Source organism: Melanerpes formicivorus, unplaced genomic scaffold, assembly GCF_026170545.1.
Source record: "Melanerpes formicivorus ecotype bairdi unplaced genomic scaffold, bMelFor1.0.p_v2 SCAF_41, whole genome shotgun sequence".
Classification (NCBI taxonomy): domain Eukaryota; kingdom Metazoa; phylum Chordata; class Aves; order Piciformes; family Picidae; genus Melanerpes; species Melanerpes formicivorus.
The window spans coordinates 5,751,850-5,768,217 of record NW_027142393.1 but is presented as its reverse complement, the minus strand read 5'-3'; the positions used below and the strand labels follow the sequence as shown (position 1 = coordinate 5,768,217).

General features: G+C 48.7%; 1 protein-coding gene across 1 annotated transcript; it reads right to left on the bottom strand.

Annotated features, from left to right (window-relative positions):
• Positions 1 to 2,024: 2,024 nt before the first annotated feature.
• LOC137451313 (protein phosphatase 1 regulatory subunit 7-like) lies at positions 2,025 to 8,144 on the bottom strand. The gene is made up of 3 exons (XM_068158720.1): positions 8,025 to 8,144; positions 3,724 to 3,810; positions 2,025 to 2,399 (listed from the first exon to the last, which is right to left on the bottom strand). Exons 1-3 carry the CDS (start codon positions 8,127 to 8,129, stop codon positions 2,223 to 2,225), a joined length of 369 nt encoding a protein of 122 aa, XP_068014821.1. The 5' UTR covers positions 8,130 to 8,144; the 3' UTR covers positions 2,025 to 2,222.
• Between the last annotated feature and the right edge of the window lie 8,224 nt (positions 8,145 to 16,368).

Sequence of the window (16,368 nt, the reverse complement as noted above, 5' to 3'; positions counted from 1 at the left end):
ACTTGTCATTTAAGAGCCTTTACCTTTTTTGCTACCCACTTAATGACAACTGCTACCCACAATATTTTCCCTGCAGTAAAAAATTCCACCATAGAGATCTTAGCTGAAGCAACACTGCTGATTAGTCTCACTAGGCCAGAGGCTACTCCCCATCTCTGCAAACTTCGTGTAAGAGACTGGTTGCTTGTTTTGGTTCAGTGTTGCTAGAACACAAAGCCAACAACTGACATCACTGCCACAGCCGTGCAGCATCAATTGGACCGCAAGACTAGACAGAGGTTTCCTGCTTTCTTCCACACCTGAGTGTGGAGCTGATTCCAATAAATTTGGCCTAACCTCTGCACGTGTGCTCAAACCCATGGCCTGGGAGACAGAACAGTTCAGACAGCCCGAAGACCACCAGAACCCTTCCAGTGACAGTACTGGGCATGCACACCACTGCTGGGTGGAAGCTGTGGGTAAGCAAAACTAATCACAGAACATGCTAAGTGATTCTCAGAAGAGAAATGAATATATAATGTGACCAAATGCAAGAGGAAAGACTGCCAACGTTGGACCCACTGAGGTGGAAGATGAGTTGGCCTTCAGGACGCTGCAGGTCTGTGGTGGTGGCAGCTATCTCAACTGACCCTTTCTTCTTTCTTTCCTTTCTTTTTCTCTCTCCCCCTTTGCATTTGCAAATTTGCTGTCAGGCAAATAAAAGTTACTTGGTGCTTGACTCCATCTTGAGTCTTAATTCTGTTCTCTGGTCTCTGACTGTGCAGAGAGAGACAGTGTGACATGAAAAGCAGGGGGAGAGGGACTGGAAAAGGAGGGATGCAGGGTGGTGAGAAAGACTCAGCACAGGGGGATGGGGAAAGGAGGAACAGAAGGGGACCTAAAAAGGAGGGGGGAAAAGGGGGCTACAAAAGGTGTGACACAAGGGGAGAGTGGGACAGGAAAAGGTAGGACACAGGAGCAAACCATGCAGTTTTGAACCAGAGCACTTACTCATCTGAATAGCACACAAAGCAAAACACTCCAGGTTATAAGATGAAGAGCCTAGCCCAAATTTCCTTTGTTTTGTGAGGGACTTGCAGAGAGTCGTTGAGGGGGCAGTAGGTATCCCCCTACACCCTGGAGGGTGCCTGCTACAAGAATTTTGGCGTGCCATGTAAGTGTAAAGCACCATGCTTACCTCATACCTGCAGAAGCTTCTGCTGTTTTTTGCAGCCTTGTTTGAAGTCCAGCTCCACCTCCAAGGTGCTGCCCACCAATGGGCAGGCCACCAGGCAGCAGGCCAGAGGACAACATGGGGGTGTGCAGCAGGGATGGCCACTGGAGCAGCCAAGAAGCTGCTACTCTTATAGACTCCAAGGAGTGATCTTGACGCTATGAGGGGGCTCCAAGACCTCCAAAACCACGTACCTGCAGCAGGCTGAGGTGAATCAATCACCCCAGTTCAGGAGCACGGTGGGGTGCAGCTCCCACCATGAAGCCCAGTGTCACCTGACCACCTCCAGCAACTTCTGTGGTATCTTAATTCACAGCGGAGCTGGGCTGGGCATGTAAAAGGAAAACAGCCCACAAATGGAACCTGCAAAATTTTCCACAGGGTCACATTGTCCTGTTTAATGCTACTGATCTCCTGCTGAAGGCAAAGGGATTCATTCCAGGCTTCCAAAGATTCAAATCCACCACAGATCAGAATGAATCAAAGCACCACCAATCAATCACCCTTCCCATTTATTTCTTCTTGTAGTTTTCTATCGTTTGACAGAGCAGAAGGAGCGGATGCAGCTCTGAGGGTGACTTGGATGGGTGTCTCTCTCTGACTCTGCCCCACATGAACGGTGTTCCCCATCTTTTCATCCTTTGACAGACCACCACTGTGACTGGATCTGGCAGTGATGTTTGCAAGGATGTCACTAACCCAAAGCTGTGTCACAGAGCCAAGAGAAGTCAGCAAGTGGCTCCAGGTGACTTCAGTCTGCGGCAATGATGCTGGCCAAACCTCCCCCACCAGCAAGAGGCAGAAACGGAGAGAAGTCTCCATATTAAGATTTAATAATAATAACAACAACATCTCAAAAACAATGAGTGCATCGTACACAGGATCTGGTACTCAGTGCTTTTTCTTGACCATCTGCTCTGTGACAGTGTACTGAAGACTTGGGCTGTGTGGTTAAGTGGATAAAAAACCCAGCTGGGACATTTCTCCAAGGAGGGCAGCAGGAGGAGGTTTAGAATCGAACAAAGGTGGCGTCAATCTGCCGGACAGTGGGGAGGGCCAGCATGATTTTGCGCCGGTGCTGGGGGTCCTTCTGCAAGGGATTTCGCTCCAGGTAGACGGTTTCCAAGTTTTTGGCTCCTTTCAGTTCATCCAGGTCACTCCAGCTCTCCACCAGGTTGTCATTCATCTGCACGGCACATACAGGGGAGGCTCACACCAACAGATACTTGCAAGCTAAGCCTGGTTAGCAGCAGCCTCGCCACAGAGCCACCGCACAGGAGGATTTCTACAAGCCCAAGGCAGTGGCACTGTACAGTCTTCATGCACATGTGAGATGGCCCTGGCTATGTGACCCTTTTCCCCCTGGAGCCTCCCAGCTGTGCTTTCCTGTCAGACATTCCAGGCAGGCCCTCGCTAACCATCCCTACACTGTCCTGGGGTAGTGATCAAAGGCTCCACCCCTCTGAGAGCATATCCAGGCCTCGAGTAACTTGGTCTAGTGGGAGGTGTCCCTGCCCAAGGCAGAGGCCTGGAACTGGATGATCTTTAAGGTCCCTTCCAACCCAACCATTCTGTGATCTATGAATTAGGATAAAACACCCTGCAAGACATTGAGACAGTCTCTTTACAACAGTGTCCCAGTTGATCCACTGCACATTTAAGGGCTAGAAATGTTTACTGCCAAGATTTTCTTACACTGAAATCTTTACTTTCATGATTTCCCAGGAAACATTAAAATTGGTCCCAAACTGATGTGAAAAGTGGCATTTTCCTCCCCCCTCTACATCACTTTCCCACCAAAACTGTTCCTCCACTCCAGAAAGTGCCAAGCTCCCTGATCCAGGGACCAAGCCTAGGAGGTGCCTCATTGCTGGCACTGCAGAGGAATTACAAGGGGATGATGCTCCAACTGCTGGCAACCTGGAGACTTCAGCCATCCTTTGCTTTTGGATGCAGAAGCAGTGACTAAAGCAGTATCACCTTTAAACACTAACAGCAATAACAAAAAATAATCATTAAAAAACCCCAGCAATGGATCAGCTGTGCCCCCATTCAAGAACAACTTCCTCACCTCGGCCATCCACAGTGAAGTGGAAACTTTGTGCACTGTTTGCTGCCTGGCAGATAATCATAGAGTGGGTTGGTAGGGACCTTAAAGACCATCCAGCTCCAAACCCTGCCTTGGGCAGGGACACCTCCCACCAGCCCAGGCTGCTCAAGGCCTCATCCAGCCTGGCCTTGAACACCTCCATCGAGGGGGCATCCCCAGAGACATTCAAGATCAAATTCCTTTTGGGCCTGGGCAGCCTGATCTAGTTGAAGGTGTCCCTGCTGAGTGCAAGGGGCTTGAACAAGATGACCTTTGAGGGTCCCTCCCAACCCAGTGCAATATGTGAATCTGAGCTTACTCAGAGATATAGATGTACACCACCCTCCCATTGCTCCTCACCAGAAGGTTTTTGTTCACTTGCTGTAGGGACATTCCAGGGACAGTTCCATCCTATGCTTACCCAGAACTCCTGCAGCTCTGTTAAGTGACTGATGTTCTCAATCCTCTTGATTCTGTTGGATGCTATGTCCAGCATTGTGAGTTTGTTCTAGACAAGCAAACACAAAAACATTAGACCAAAATTTCTTCCCATCTTCTCTCTCCCACTTTTTCAAGCCCAGAGCTGGAAACTGTGGGAAGCAAAGAAAAACTATTGCCAGCTGTTTACATGCAGCACAAGAACTCTCCCTGCTTATGTATGTAGCAAGGACAATTACTTTTAATGAAGCTGGGTTACTGACAGCCCAGAAGCCTTATGACAAAAATTAAAGCAATCACTAGTCTGACAGCAATTCACAGCCAAGGGCTCCTAAAGAGTGAGCCTTTCCTCAGAACACATGAAGCAGAGTGCTCCATTAAAAATCAGATCACAAATGCCCTCTTCAGCAGCAGACCTGAACAAACTTGTTGCAGCAGGGAATTCAAGAGCTCCAGAAAAAGGATTTTTTCTGCCTTACAGAGTCAGCTAAGTTCCAGATTGTCTCTGCTCTCTGACAATATCATCTACTGTTAGGTGAGAATGAAAATGCTACAGGCTTCTTCAAATGGATACTAACACAAAGGAAAGCCACATGCCACAGTTCGTCCCCTCCTACTTCCAGCTCCAGTTGATGTCCTATCAAAAGGAACCGAGAGTTACCTACAAACTGCTGTGTAAAAGGCTGCAGCAGCATTTCCATGGCTGAAGATCACAGAATCATGGAATGGTTTGGGATGGAAGGGACCTTAAATATCATCCAGTTCCAACCCCCATCAACACCTTCCACCAGCCCAGGTTGCTCAAGGTCTCATCCAACCTGACTATGAACACCGCCAGGGAAGGGGCATCCACAGCCTCCCTGGGCAGCTTGTACCAGTGCCTCCCCACCCACACTGGAAAGAATTTCTTCCTAATCTCCAATCTAAATCTCCCTTCCTCCAGCTCACAGCCATTCCACTTCCTTTTGTCCCTACGAGCCCTTGCCAAAAGTCCCTCACCCCAGAAACCCCCAGGGGAGCAGGAAACCAGGCAGGGGGGCACAGAGGGACTGAGCTGGGGGGGTCTCAGGTGGGCAACCCACATCCTGCTACTTGTTCTTCCCCCATACCAGCCACGGGCTAGGGGTTTCCTATGGCCGGTGCCAAGATCCTTTGTTCAAGCAAACCCCTTAGGTGTTTATTAGCCTTCGTTACAGGGTGCTAGAAGGATTATTAGGGTTACGCTGTTCCTGGAGGAGGGGGCAAGATCAGCAGCAGCTGAATATCCAGGGCAGGCATCACTTAGCCTGCTTTCCTTCTTTCTTTTTCCCCCCCTCTATCTCTTCTCTAAGCAAATTGGGAATGTCATTATCTCCTCTGCAAACTGCTCAGTGCAAGACCTTGTGCGTGGGGGAAAGCAGGCTTGGGGTGCTCGGCTCCTCTGCAGGCAGTGGTTAGGGCATAGGGACACACAGAATCCTAGAGTGGCTCAGGTTGGAAGGGACCTCAGACATGATCTACTCCAACCTCCCTGCCATGCCCAGGGACACCTCTCAATTAGACTTGGCTGCTCAAGGCCTCATCCAATTTGGCCTTGAACTCCCCCAGGCAGGAAGCATCCACAGTCTCCTGGGCAGCCTGTGCCAGAGTCTCACCACCCTCATACCGAAGAACTTCTTCCTCAGCTCCACTCCAACCCTGCTCTGCCTCAGCCTCAAACCATTCCCCCATAGCCTGTCTCAGACACCCTCAGCAAAAGTCTCTCTGCAGCCTTCCTGCAGGATCCCTTCAGGTCCTGGCAGGCAGCTCTTTATTAGAATAAACTTTTATTAGAATAAACCAAACCAGGTTGGAAGAGACCTTCAAGATCATCGTGTCCAACCCATCAACCAATCCAACCCACCCAAACAGCTAACCCATGGCACCAAGCACCCCATCAAGTCTCCTTCTGAACACCTTCAATGACGGCGACTCCACCACCTCCCCGGGCAGCCCATTCCAATGGGCAATCACTCTTTCATAGTTTCATAGTTTCATAGTTTCATTCAGGGTTGGAAGGGACCACAAGGATCATCTAGTTCCAACCCCCCTGCCATGGGCAGGGACACCCCACACTAGATCAGGCTGGACAGAGCCTCATCCAGCCTGCTCTTAAACACCCCCAGGGACGGGGCCTCGACCACCTCCCTGGACAACCCATTACAGGGTTTCACCACTCTCATGGGGAAGAACTTCCTCCTCACATCCAGCCTGAATCTCCCCACCTCCAGCTTCATTCCATTCCCCCTAGTCCTATCACTCCCTGAGATCCTGAGAAGTCCTTCCCCAGCCTTCCTGTAGGCCCCCTTCAGATACTGGAAGGCCACAATGAGGTCACCTCGGAGCCCTCTCTTCTGCAGACTGAACAGCCCCAACTCCTTCAGTCTGTCCTCATAGGAGAGGTGCTCCAGCCCTCTGATCATCCTCGTGGCCCTTCTCTGGACATGTTCCAGCACCTCCACATCCCTCTTCTAATAGGGGCTCCAGAACTGGACACAGTACTCCAGGTGGGGTCTCACCAGGGCTGAGTAGAGGGGGAGGATCACCTCCCTTGCCCTGCTGGCCACACTTCTCCCGATGCAGCCCAGGATCTGATTGGCTTTGCGGGCTGCAAGTGCACACTGAGAGCTCCTGTTGAGCTTTTCGTCCCCCAGCACCCCCCCCCCAAGTCTCTCTCCTCAGGGCTACTCTCCAGCCAGTCACTGCCCAGCCTGGATTTGTGCCTGGAATTGCCTCGACCCAGATGCAGGACCCTGCACTTGCTCTTATTGAACTTCATGAGGTTGGCTTGTGCCCACCTCTCCAGCCTGTCAAGGTCCCTCTGGATGGCCTCCCTTCCCTCCAGCGTGTCTGCTGCATCACACAGCTTGGTGTCATCAGCAAACTTGCTGAGGGTGCACTCAATGCCACTGTCCATGTCACCCACAAAGATGTTGAATAAGACAGGTCCCAGGACTGATCCCTGAGGGACTCCACTTGTCACTGGCCTCCACTGGGACATGGAGCCATTGACAGCCACTCTTTGGGTGCGGCCATCAAGCCAGTTCCTTATCCATCTAGTGGTCACCCATCACACCCATGTGTCACCAGTTTGGAGACCAGGATGTGGTGTGGGACAGTGTCGAAGGCTTTGCTCAGGCCCAGGTAAATGACATCAGTTGCTCGCCCCTCATCTATTAATTTTGTCACCTGCTCATAGAAGGCCACCAGGTTGGTCAGGCAGGATTTGCCCTTGGCAAAGCCATGCTGACTGTTCCCAATCACCTCTTCACTATTCTTTTGAGCGAGTAGTGACTCCAGGAGGATCTGCTCCATGATCTTTCCAGGCACAGAGGTGAGACTGACTGGCCTGGAGTTCCCTGGTTCCTCCTTCTTGCCCTTTTTGAAGATGGGAGCAATGTTTCCCCTTTTCCAGTCTGTGGGGACTGCCCCAGACTGCCAGGACTTTTGAAATATAATAGAGAGGGGTTTAGCAACCTCCTCTGCCAGTTCTCTCAGCACCTGTGGGTGTATCCCGTCGGGTCCCATGGACTTGAACACTTTCAGGTTCTTCAGATGATCACGAACCTGATCTGCACTTACAATGGGCAGTTCTTCCTCCCTGTCCCTGGCTTTGACTTCCATAACATCAGGAGTGTGGCTAGAGGCCCTTGCAGTGAAGACTGAGGTAAAGAAGTTATTAAGTACCTCAGCCTTTTCCTCATCACTTGTGACCATGTCACCATTTTCCTTTCTGAGGGGGCCCACACCTTCCCTAGTCTTCTTCTTCCCATTAATATACCTGTAAAAGTTCTTAGTGTTCCCTTTAATCTCCCTGGCTAGATTCAACTCAAACTCTGCTTTGGCTTTCCTAACCAGGACTCTTGCTGCTTGGGCAGCTTCCTTGTATTCCCCCTGTTCTACCTGTCCTTCCCTCCACTTCCTGTAGAGTTTCCTTTTAAGTAATAGTGTGTCCAGTAGCTCCCTGCCCATCCAGGCAGGCCTCCTAGCATTCTTACCTGCTTTTCTCTTTGTTGGTACACAGAGCTCCTGGACACAGAGGAGGTGGTCCTTGAATACTGACCAGCTGTCCTGGGTCCCTCTTCCCTCCAAGGCTTTGTCCCACGACACTTTGGCTAGCAGATCCCTGAAGCGATCAAAATCTGCATGCCTAAAGTCTAGGGTCGTGAGCTTGGAATACTTCCTCCTGATTGCCCTGAGGATGTTAAATTCAACTGCTTCATGGTCACTGCAGCCAAGGCCGTCTATGAGCCTCACATTGCTTACCAGCCCTTCCCTGTTGGTGAGAACAAGGTCCAGCATAGCACCATTTCTTGTTGGTTCCTCCACCATTTGGAGGAGGAAGTTGTCTTCTATGCAGTCCAGGAACATCCTGGATTGCTGGTGCCTTGCTGTGTTGTCTCTCCATCAGATGTCCGGGTGGTTGAAATCACCCATGAGGACCAGGGCTTGTGACCTGGAAGCCACTTCTATTTGCCTGTGGAGGGCCTCATCTGCTTGGATCTGCTGGTCAGGTGGCCTGTAGGAGATCCAAGCAGATGTACACAAAGTATCACAAAGATTACACAAAGTATCCTATTCAGTTTTGGGTTCCACTTAACACAAAGTAAAAGTATAAAAGGTCAGAGGGAAAGCCAACTCCAACTCTACCTCTGAACTACAGCAAGAAATACTGGAATCAAGGGGCCCTTTCTTCTGCTACTAATAGATGAAGAGAACATGAAAACTGATGGGCTAAACCAACAGGGCAAGATTAGAGTAACTAGTAGAGAGAACGGAAGATACAAAGCTTCAACTACATCTGTTTAGCAACGACTCCTACCAGATAACTTCCATGCCATAACTTTGCTGATTTCAAACAAGCCAGCTGGTGAAGCGTCTCGCTTACAGGCGGCCGACGAGGAGACGTGCAGAAGGCAGAGGCGAGGGAACAAGTCCTGAGCTTTGCTGCAGGCTGTCCTGCGGCTTCCCCTACCGACTCTTTCCCGTACACCACCGCAGAAGGAGTTGGGTGAATTTTGTCTCAAACCCATTAAACCCTTTGGTGGTTTCAGCTTCCCGAGGATGTGTCGGCACAAGTCCTTGTCGGGGCACCGCAAACAGGGAGAGACAAAGCTCCGAGATCCAGGAAGAGGACAGCTGAGCAGACACTCCTAAAGAGAGAAACTTCATCAGCTGAACCTCACACTTCTCCCAGCTTTGCAACAGCAAAGAACTTTGTGAACAACACAGTGGTGCTCCTAAGGAGGTCACCAGCTTGCAAGTTACAGGAGAAATAAAAACCTTTTTATTACAGAAGCACTGGCAAAAATTTACGGACAGGAACAGCAGACGAGGAAATTCTGCGATTGAGCTAACGATAGACATCAGGCCTAGGATCTGGCTACCCTGACAAAGGATGCCAACAGGACAGAGTGAGGCCTCAGCAGCACCCCCAAAAAGCCCCACAGAGAGCCACAGGCTCTGGCCCGTGCCCCATCTACGGGCCGGCCCTCCTGGCAGCAGCGCAACACCACCTCTTCAGGAGCCCAGGGACTGACCTCAGCCCCCTAAGGGCCAGGCAAGGTTGGTTCCTGTCAGCTGCCTAAAGCAGCCTCCCCAGCCCTGCTTACAGGGACCTTGGGCTGCTGCTGGGGACAGAAGGGGGATGGAGGGCTCCACAACTCGTCACACAGCCCCCGAGTACAGGGCTGTTAAGCTGACAGGGTGCCAAGGGAACAGGCTGCCATGAAGGCACAGACCCAGGCCCTGAACTACAGGGTGGGTCACCTTGCTGCAGCAACACGACCCAGCGGCTCCGCTGCGTCCGACGAATAAAAGGAGGAAGTTCCACAGGAACAGAAGGGAAAACCTTTTCACTGTGTGTGCCAGAGCCCTGGAGCAGGCTGCCCAGAGAGTTAGTGGAGTCTCTGGAGACATTCAAAACCTGCCCCAGGTGATCCTGCACTGGCACAGGGGTTGGACCGGATGCTATTTTGGGGTCCCTTCCAGCCCCTAACACTCAGTGATTCTGTGATTAGCTATGCTGGTGACAGAGTCTCACTGAGTGCTCTTTAAAATGTTTTTCTTTTCTTTCAGCCTAGGAGTTTCATATTTAAATAGACCTTCTGCTCTGTCTTCCCCCTTCCTTCTTCCATCTTGCGTCTAAACACTAGGAGAGCTTGATGAGCTGTATTCTGGGCGTCCCAACGTAACACATCTCAATTGCATACATGGATTTTGTAATCTTTTGCCCCATTGCTCGCACAGGGTGGATTAAGTTCATTACTTATAGCATGTCAGGACAGCTGTTGAAGTGTCCTGTGCAATGCAGGAGGAGTTGAATCCCATAGGAAACCACATTACTGTGCTTTGTCAGCCTGGTTATGGTCAGAAACCGCCTTCATTTTTTTTTCTCTTAAACAGATATATCACATGAGTCCCCAGAATTAATTTGCCTCTTCTCATAATTATTTCTTTAAAACTGTCTTAGAAGTGTCTCTGTCCTTCCCTCTCCCTCTCTCTAGATACTGGCCTCCTGAGCCCATGGCAGACTTGCACAGAGCTACTGCGAGCACCACTCTGCACGGCCTCTGGGGGGCTTTCAAGCACAGGCACCCCAGGAGAATCCAAACCTAACCTTGCAGCTGGCCTTAGAGCTCCTCTTTGGAAAACTGTCGCTGCCAGGGTCCACAAACCCAACATCCTCTGTCAGCAACCTGGATGTAAGAGCTGAAAAGTGTCAACAGAAATTGTACTTGGTGTGGCCGGTTGACGTTGCCCCCTTAAGAAAGGGGATATGGTGGACGGAAGTTGGTAAACGGAAGGAATAGTCTAAACTATTTCATTGGTAAAGTGGGAGGAAGCACCCTCTGAACTGGGAGTGAAGTGGACATTTGCACGACTTTTCTATCAGTCTTGCTTCCGCCTTTCCACGGTGTGGCTGCTCTCTGTCCCTGTGCTGGGCTTTCTGCCAAGGCTCCGGCCTTGAGAAAAAAACTGATAAGGCCTGTATTAACTCCTTTCCAATTAACACAAAACTGCTTTTAACTTCTTTCTTTCGCTCTCTCTCTCTTCTAACCTAATCTGTGGAAAGGGGGGAAAGAGGGGAAAGAGGAGGTGGGGAACCCCCCCTCTCTGCCGAGGGGTTTACTCTCATTTCTGTGTTACTCTGTTGTATATCTTTGTATATATTGTAGATATTGTAAATTTGTAAATATCCCCCTGCAAATCCTACATTTGCTTTGTAAATATAGCTCCACTGCTTTGCTAATTCAGCTTGCGAGTTTTTTTTTCCTTTCCCTTCAATTTTTTTTTCCTTTTACTTTACAAGGGGGAAGGGAGGAGGCTTCTCAGCCTTACCCTTCCAAACCCACCACATTTTTTTTATTGGCGTACCCAACGTGCGGCAGATAATTAGTTTAATTTATTATTTGATTGATTTAGTGTTTTCCAGCTGAATTAGCAAACATGAAGGTATTGTGGTTTGTGGAGCGATTATTCTTTTCAATTTTTGGGGCTCTGGTTTACAGGTATTGTTTGGGTTTGATTTTGGATTACCTGGGTAAATATTTGGTGCGGACAATTTATATGTGGGTTAGGTATAGAGTTAAACTATGGTATGGAAAATGTATTAATTTATTATGGCCAGTGAGATACAGAAATGTTACCTCCACCACTCTCCCAATTGAGATAAAGGGTTTTAAGATTCCGCCTGAGGAGACAGTAACTTTAGGTGATGCCTGGGATCCAAAAGTGATTTATGTGATGTGTATAATTCTGCTGCTGGTGATAACTAATGTGTTTTCTCTGTATTCCTTATGGCGAGAGAAAAAGGTGTCCAGGGCGTGTTTTGTTATTAAAACTAGATCAAAAAGAAAACGCCGTGGCTCTCGATCAGTCCCAGAGTCATCTAGTGATGAGGACTGTGGAGAACCCGTGTCAGTTAAAAAGAAGGCTAAAAAGTTAATTGGTAAGGCAGCTCTAAATGACTTTGCTGATTCTAGCAAGCAGCCAAGGGCATCGGCTGGTATCAACATGGCACCTACTCCTTCTCCTTCTTCTTCTTCTCCGTTGGCCATTAACGGAGCAACGTCACTTCCACCCACTCCCTCGGTGGGACCGGAAGTCACTGCCCCAGCAGCTGATTTATCTCAGGACCTGTCAGCTTCCATTAAGGTGGCTGTAAATGCAAACACAGCTCCAGTCAAGATGGCTCCTTTAAAGACTAGAAGTGGAAAGGCCCAAGATGGAGAAGAAGAGGTGGAGACTGATCCTGGTGAGGGGCCCTCTACTCTAAAAGATCCTGCTCAGGAGGAAGAGAAGGTTTGTTTTAAAGATCTAGCTAACCTAGTGAGATCAAAGCAGGATAGAGATGAAGCTAGGAAAGCAGCTGGCAAAGGTGGTTCTCAGCTTAAAGAGATCCTTAGGAGAATGACAGCAGGATTTTATGGGCAAAGAATTCAGGGAGATGAAGATCAAGATGATATTACAGACTGTTCTTCGCCACGGGAGGAATTGAGAAATGTCCGTAAAGATTTCACCAGGGCAGATAAGGAGCCAGTTCTAGCTTGGCTTAGTAGGTGTTATGATACAGGTGCTTCAGCTCTAACAGTTGGAGACAAGTCAGCAGCTCAGTTAGGAACTCTCTCAAGGGACAATGGAATAGATAGACATCTAGGCGAAGCTCTCGGTAAGGTTAATCTGTGGATACGCCTCTTAATAGCGGTTGCCCTGAGATACCCTTCCCGAGATGATCTTCCCTGGAATCCTAAACCCTGGACTACCATAGATGAGGGAATTAAGCGCTTGAGAGAATTTGCTGTTAGAGAGCTACTCTATGGTGAACATGAAACTCTGAATCCTGATGACATTCCTGTGGGTATTGGTCTTGCTAAAAAGATCATTAAACTTGCTCCTTCCAATTATGCAAACATTCTGGCAAGCAGAATTGTGTCAAGAAGTTATGGTGGAGCTTCTCCTACGGTTGGCCAATTCAGTGATCAAATGAGACAATTGGAGGATAGCATGACACGTGGTTCTTTGGTTTCAGCCATTGAAACTCTGTCTGGAAAAATTGAAAATTGCATGAAGGATCTAAAAGATTCCATATACCAATTGGCACAGAAGGATAATTTCAATTCTTCCTCCAGGTGGGTACAAGTTTCATCTGTGAGGAATACACGTCCTCCAAGGAGGTCATTCCAAAACAGGACATTCCAAAACAGGTCATTCCAAAACAGACCACCAAGACAATCACGTAGAACTATTTGGATAACTCTGCGTGATCAGTTTGGTGAGAACATGAACCGCTGGGATGGCCAACCAACTTCTAATCTTTTCAGGAGACTGAGGGAATTGCAAAGTGGCAGAACCCGAGGTAGCAATACCAGAAGGGTAGCTGTTACTTCTACAGTTCCCCAGAACGACTCTTATGGCTCCAACAGTGGCTCCAGTCATAACATGCAAAGTTATAACCCTGCAAACTATGTGCAATGCACATGTGCACATGTTCCCCATAACTAGGGGTGCCCTGCCTCCCGCCAGGGGGAGGAGAGGGATAACAGAGATAATAGAATCTATTGGGATGTGTACATCCAGTGGCCTGGCACTTCACAATTTCAGAAGTACAGGGCCTTGGTTGACACAGGAGCTCAGTGCACCATAATACCATCAAATTATCAGGGATCAGAGTCTATAACTATTCTGGGAGTCACTGGTGGATCTCAAGAGTTAAGTAAGGTAGAGGTTAATATAAGTTTAACTGGTAAACAATGGAGGAAGCATACAGTTGTGACCGGACCTGATGCACCTTGTATTTTGGGAATTGATTTTCTGAGAGAAGGGCGTTTCAAAGACCCTAGAGGTTACAAATGGGCTTTCGGAGTAGCTTCAATAGAAATTGATGGACAAAAATTGAAGCTGTCTGCCAGACCTGAGCTTTCTGATGAATCTGCAGTTGTGGGACAACATAAGATACAGGACATTAAATTGCCGGTTGCTTCTCAGACTGTGCATCACAGACAATACAGAACCAACCGTGACTCTTTGTTGCCCATTCAGAATCTGATTCGTCAGTTGGAAAGTCAGAAAGTCGTCAGCAAAACTCATTCACCTTTCAACAGTCCAGTGTGGCCTGTGCGGAAGCAGAATGGAGACTGGCGTCTGACGGTAGACTACCGAGCCCTAAATGAAGTGACACCACCTATGAGTGCAGCAGTACCAGACATGATGGAGCTACAGTATGAGCTGGAATCCAAAGAGGCCAAATGGTATGCTACCATAGACATTGCTAATGCATTTTTCTCTATTCCCATAGCAGAGGAATGCAGGCCTCAGTTTGCTTTCACCTGGAGAGGAATCCAGTACACTTTCAACAGGCTGCCAATGGGCTGGATCCACAGCTCAAGCATCTGTCATGCAGTGATCCACGATGCTCTGGAGAAAGGCGGTGCTCCAGAACACATCCAGTTCATCGATGATATCATCGTCTGGGGTAAAACTGCTGAGGAAGTCTTCGAGAAAGGTAACAAAATCATTGACATTCTTCTGAATGCAGGTTTTGCCATCAAGTGAGACAAGGTGAAAGGACCTACCACAGAGATTCAGTTTCTGGGAGTGCGGTGGCAGGATGGACGCCGACACATTCCAGTGGATGTGGTAAATAGAGTCTCTACCATGGCAAGTCCCACAAACAAGCAAGAGACCCTACGTTTCTTGGGGATAGTGGGATTTTGGAGACTGCACATTCCTGGATACAGTCAGATTGTGAAACCTCTGTATGATGTGACTCGAAAGAGAAACCATTTCCACTGGGGACCTGAACAGCAAGCAGCCTTTGACCAGATAAAGCAAGAGGTGATTCAAGCAATGGGTCTGGGACCTGTCCGAGATGGTCCAGACATTAAGAACATTTTGTACACGGCTGCAAGTGACAATGGTCCAACCTGGTGCTTGTGGCAAAAAGCTCCAGGTGAGACACGTGGACGATCTCTTGGTTTCTGGAGTCGAGGTTACAGAGGTTCAGAGGCTAACTACACTCCAACAGAGAAAGAAATCTTAGCTGCCTATGAAGGAGTAAAAGCATCTTCTGAAGTGATTGGAACTGAATCACAACTTCTCTTAGCTCCCAGATTACCAGTTTTGAATTGGATGTTCAAAGGCAAAGGATCCACACCACATCATGCCATAGACTCAACCTGGTCCAAGTGGATGGCTCTGATAACACAGAGAGCTCGAATGGGAAATCTTGAAAGACCTGGTCTAGTGGAGGTGATCTCAAGTTGGCCTGAAGGCATCAACTGTGCCAAACCTCCAGAGGAGAAAGTAACTCGTGCTGAGGAAGCTCCTCCTTACAATGACCTTTCTGATGATGAAAAGAAATATGCTTTGTTCACAGACGGTTCCTGTCGTCTTGTTGGAAACAAGCAAAGGTGGAAGTCTGCAGTGTGGAGTCCAACACGCTGAGTTGCAGAAGCAAAAGATGGAGAAGGAGAATCCAGTCAGTTCGCAGAGGTAAAAGCTGTCCAGCTAGCTCTCGACGTAGCTGAACGTGAGAGATGGCCAAAGCTTTATCTCTACACCGACTCATGGATGGTAGCCAATGCTCTATGGGGTTGGCTAAAGAACTGGAAGAAGAGTGGTTGGCAGAGAAAAGGAAAACCCATTTGGGCAGCCAACCTGTGGCAGGACATTGCTGATCGAATCGAGAGAATTCCAGTGAAAGTGAGACACATCGATGTTCACATTCCTAAGAGCAAAGCTACTGGGAAACAGCAACACAACCATCAGGCAGCTCTAGCTGCAAGAGTTTCTCAAGTAGACATGGACTCTAATCTTGATCTCGACTGGAAACACCGAGGTGAGATATTCTTAGCTCGGTGGGCTCACGATTCGTCAGGACATCAAGGCAGAGATGCAACATACCAATGGGCTCGTGACAGATCCATAGACATCTCCATGGATGCTATCACACAAGTCATCCATGACTGTGACATTTGTGCTGCTATTAAGCAGGCAAAACGACTTAAGCCCTTGTGGTATGGTGACAGATGGTCCAAGTACAAGTATGGTGAAGCTTGGCAGATTGACTACATCACTCTACCACGTTCTCGTTCTGGTAAGCAATACGTGCTTACTATGGTAGAGGCAAACACTGGGTGGTTGGAAACTTATCCAGTTCCACATGCAACTGCACGCAACACCATTCTCGGTCTGGAGAGACAGATCCTGTGGAGACACGGAACTCCAGAGAGGATTGAGTCAGACAACGGAACTCATTTCAAGAACAACCTTGTAAAGAGCTGGGCAAAAGAGCACGGTATTGAGTGGATATTCCACATTCCCTACTATGCACCAGCTTCAGGGAAGATTGAACGCTACAACGGTTTGTTGAAGACCACTCTCAAAGCCATGGGAGGTGGATCTTTGAAAAACTGGGAAAAACATTTAGCACAAGCAACCTGGCTGGTAAATAGTAGAGGTTCAGTGAACCGAGCTGGACCTGCACATTCAGATTTGCTACGGAAAGTAGAAGGTGATAGAGTTCCTGTTGTTAGAGAAAAGAATCTGTTAGGTAAAACTGTCTGGGTATTTTCACCCTCAGGAGAGGCTAAACCTGTCCGAGGGGTGG

What these genes read in the sequence shown, in the direction of transcription:
- LOC137451313 (XM_068158720.1), bottom strand. Translation starts at nt 8,129, where the DNA reads ATGTTCCTGGACTGCATAGAAGACAACTTCCTCCTCCAAATGGTGGAG. An exon ending in TCACCAACAGGGAAGGGCTG is followed by an intron (nt 3,811 to 8,024) that starts GTAAGCAATGTG and finishes TTGCTTGTCTAG; the next exon opens with AACAAACTCACAATGCTGGA. An exon ending in CAGAGCTGCAGGAGTTCTGG is followed by an intron (nt 2,400 to 3,723) that starts GTAAGCATAGGA and finishes TGTGCCGTGCAG; the next exon opens with ATGAATGACAACCTGGTGGA.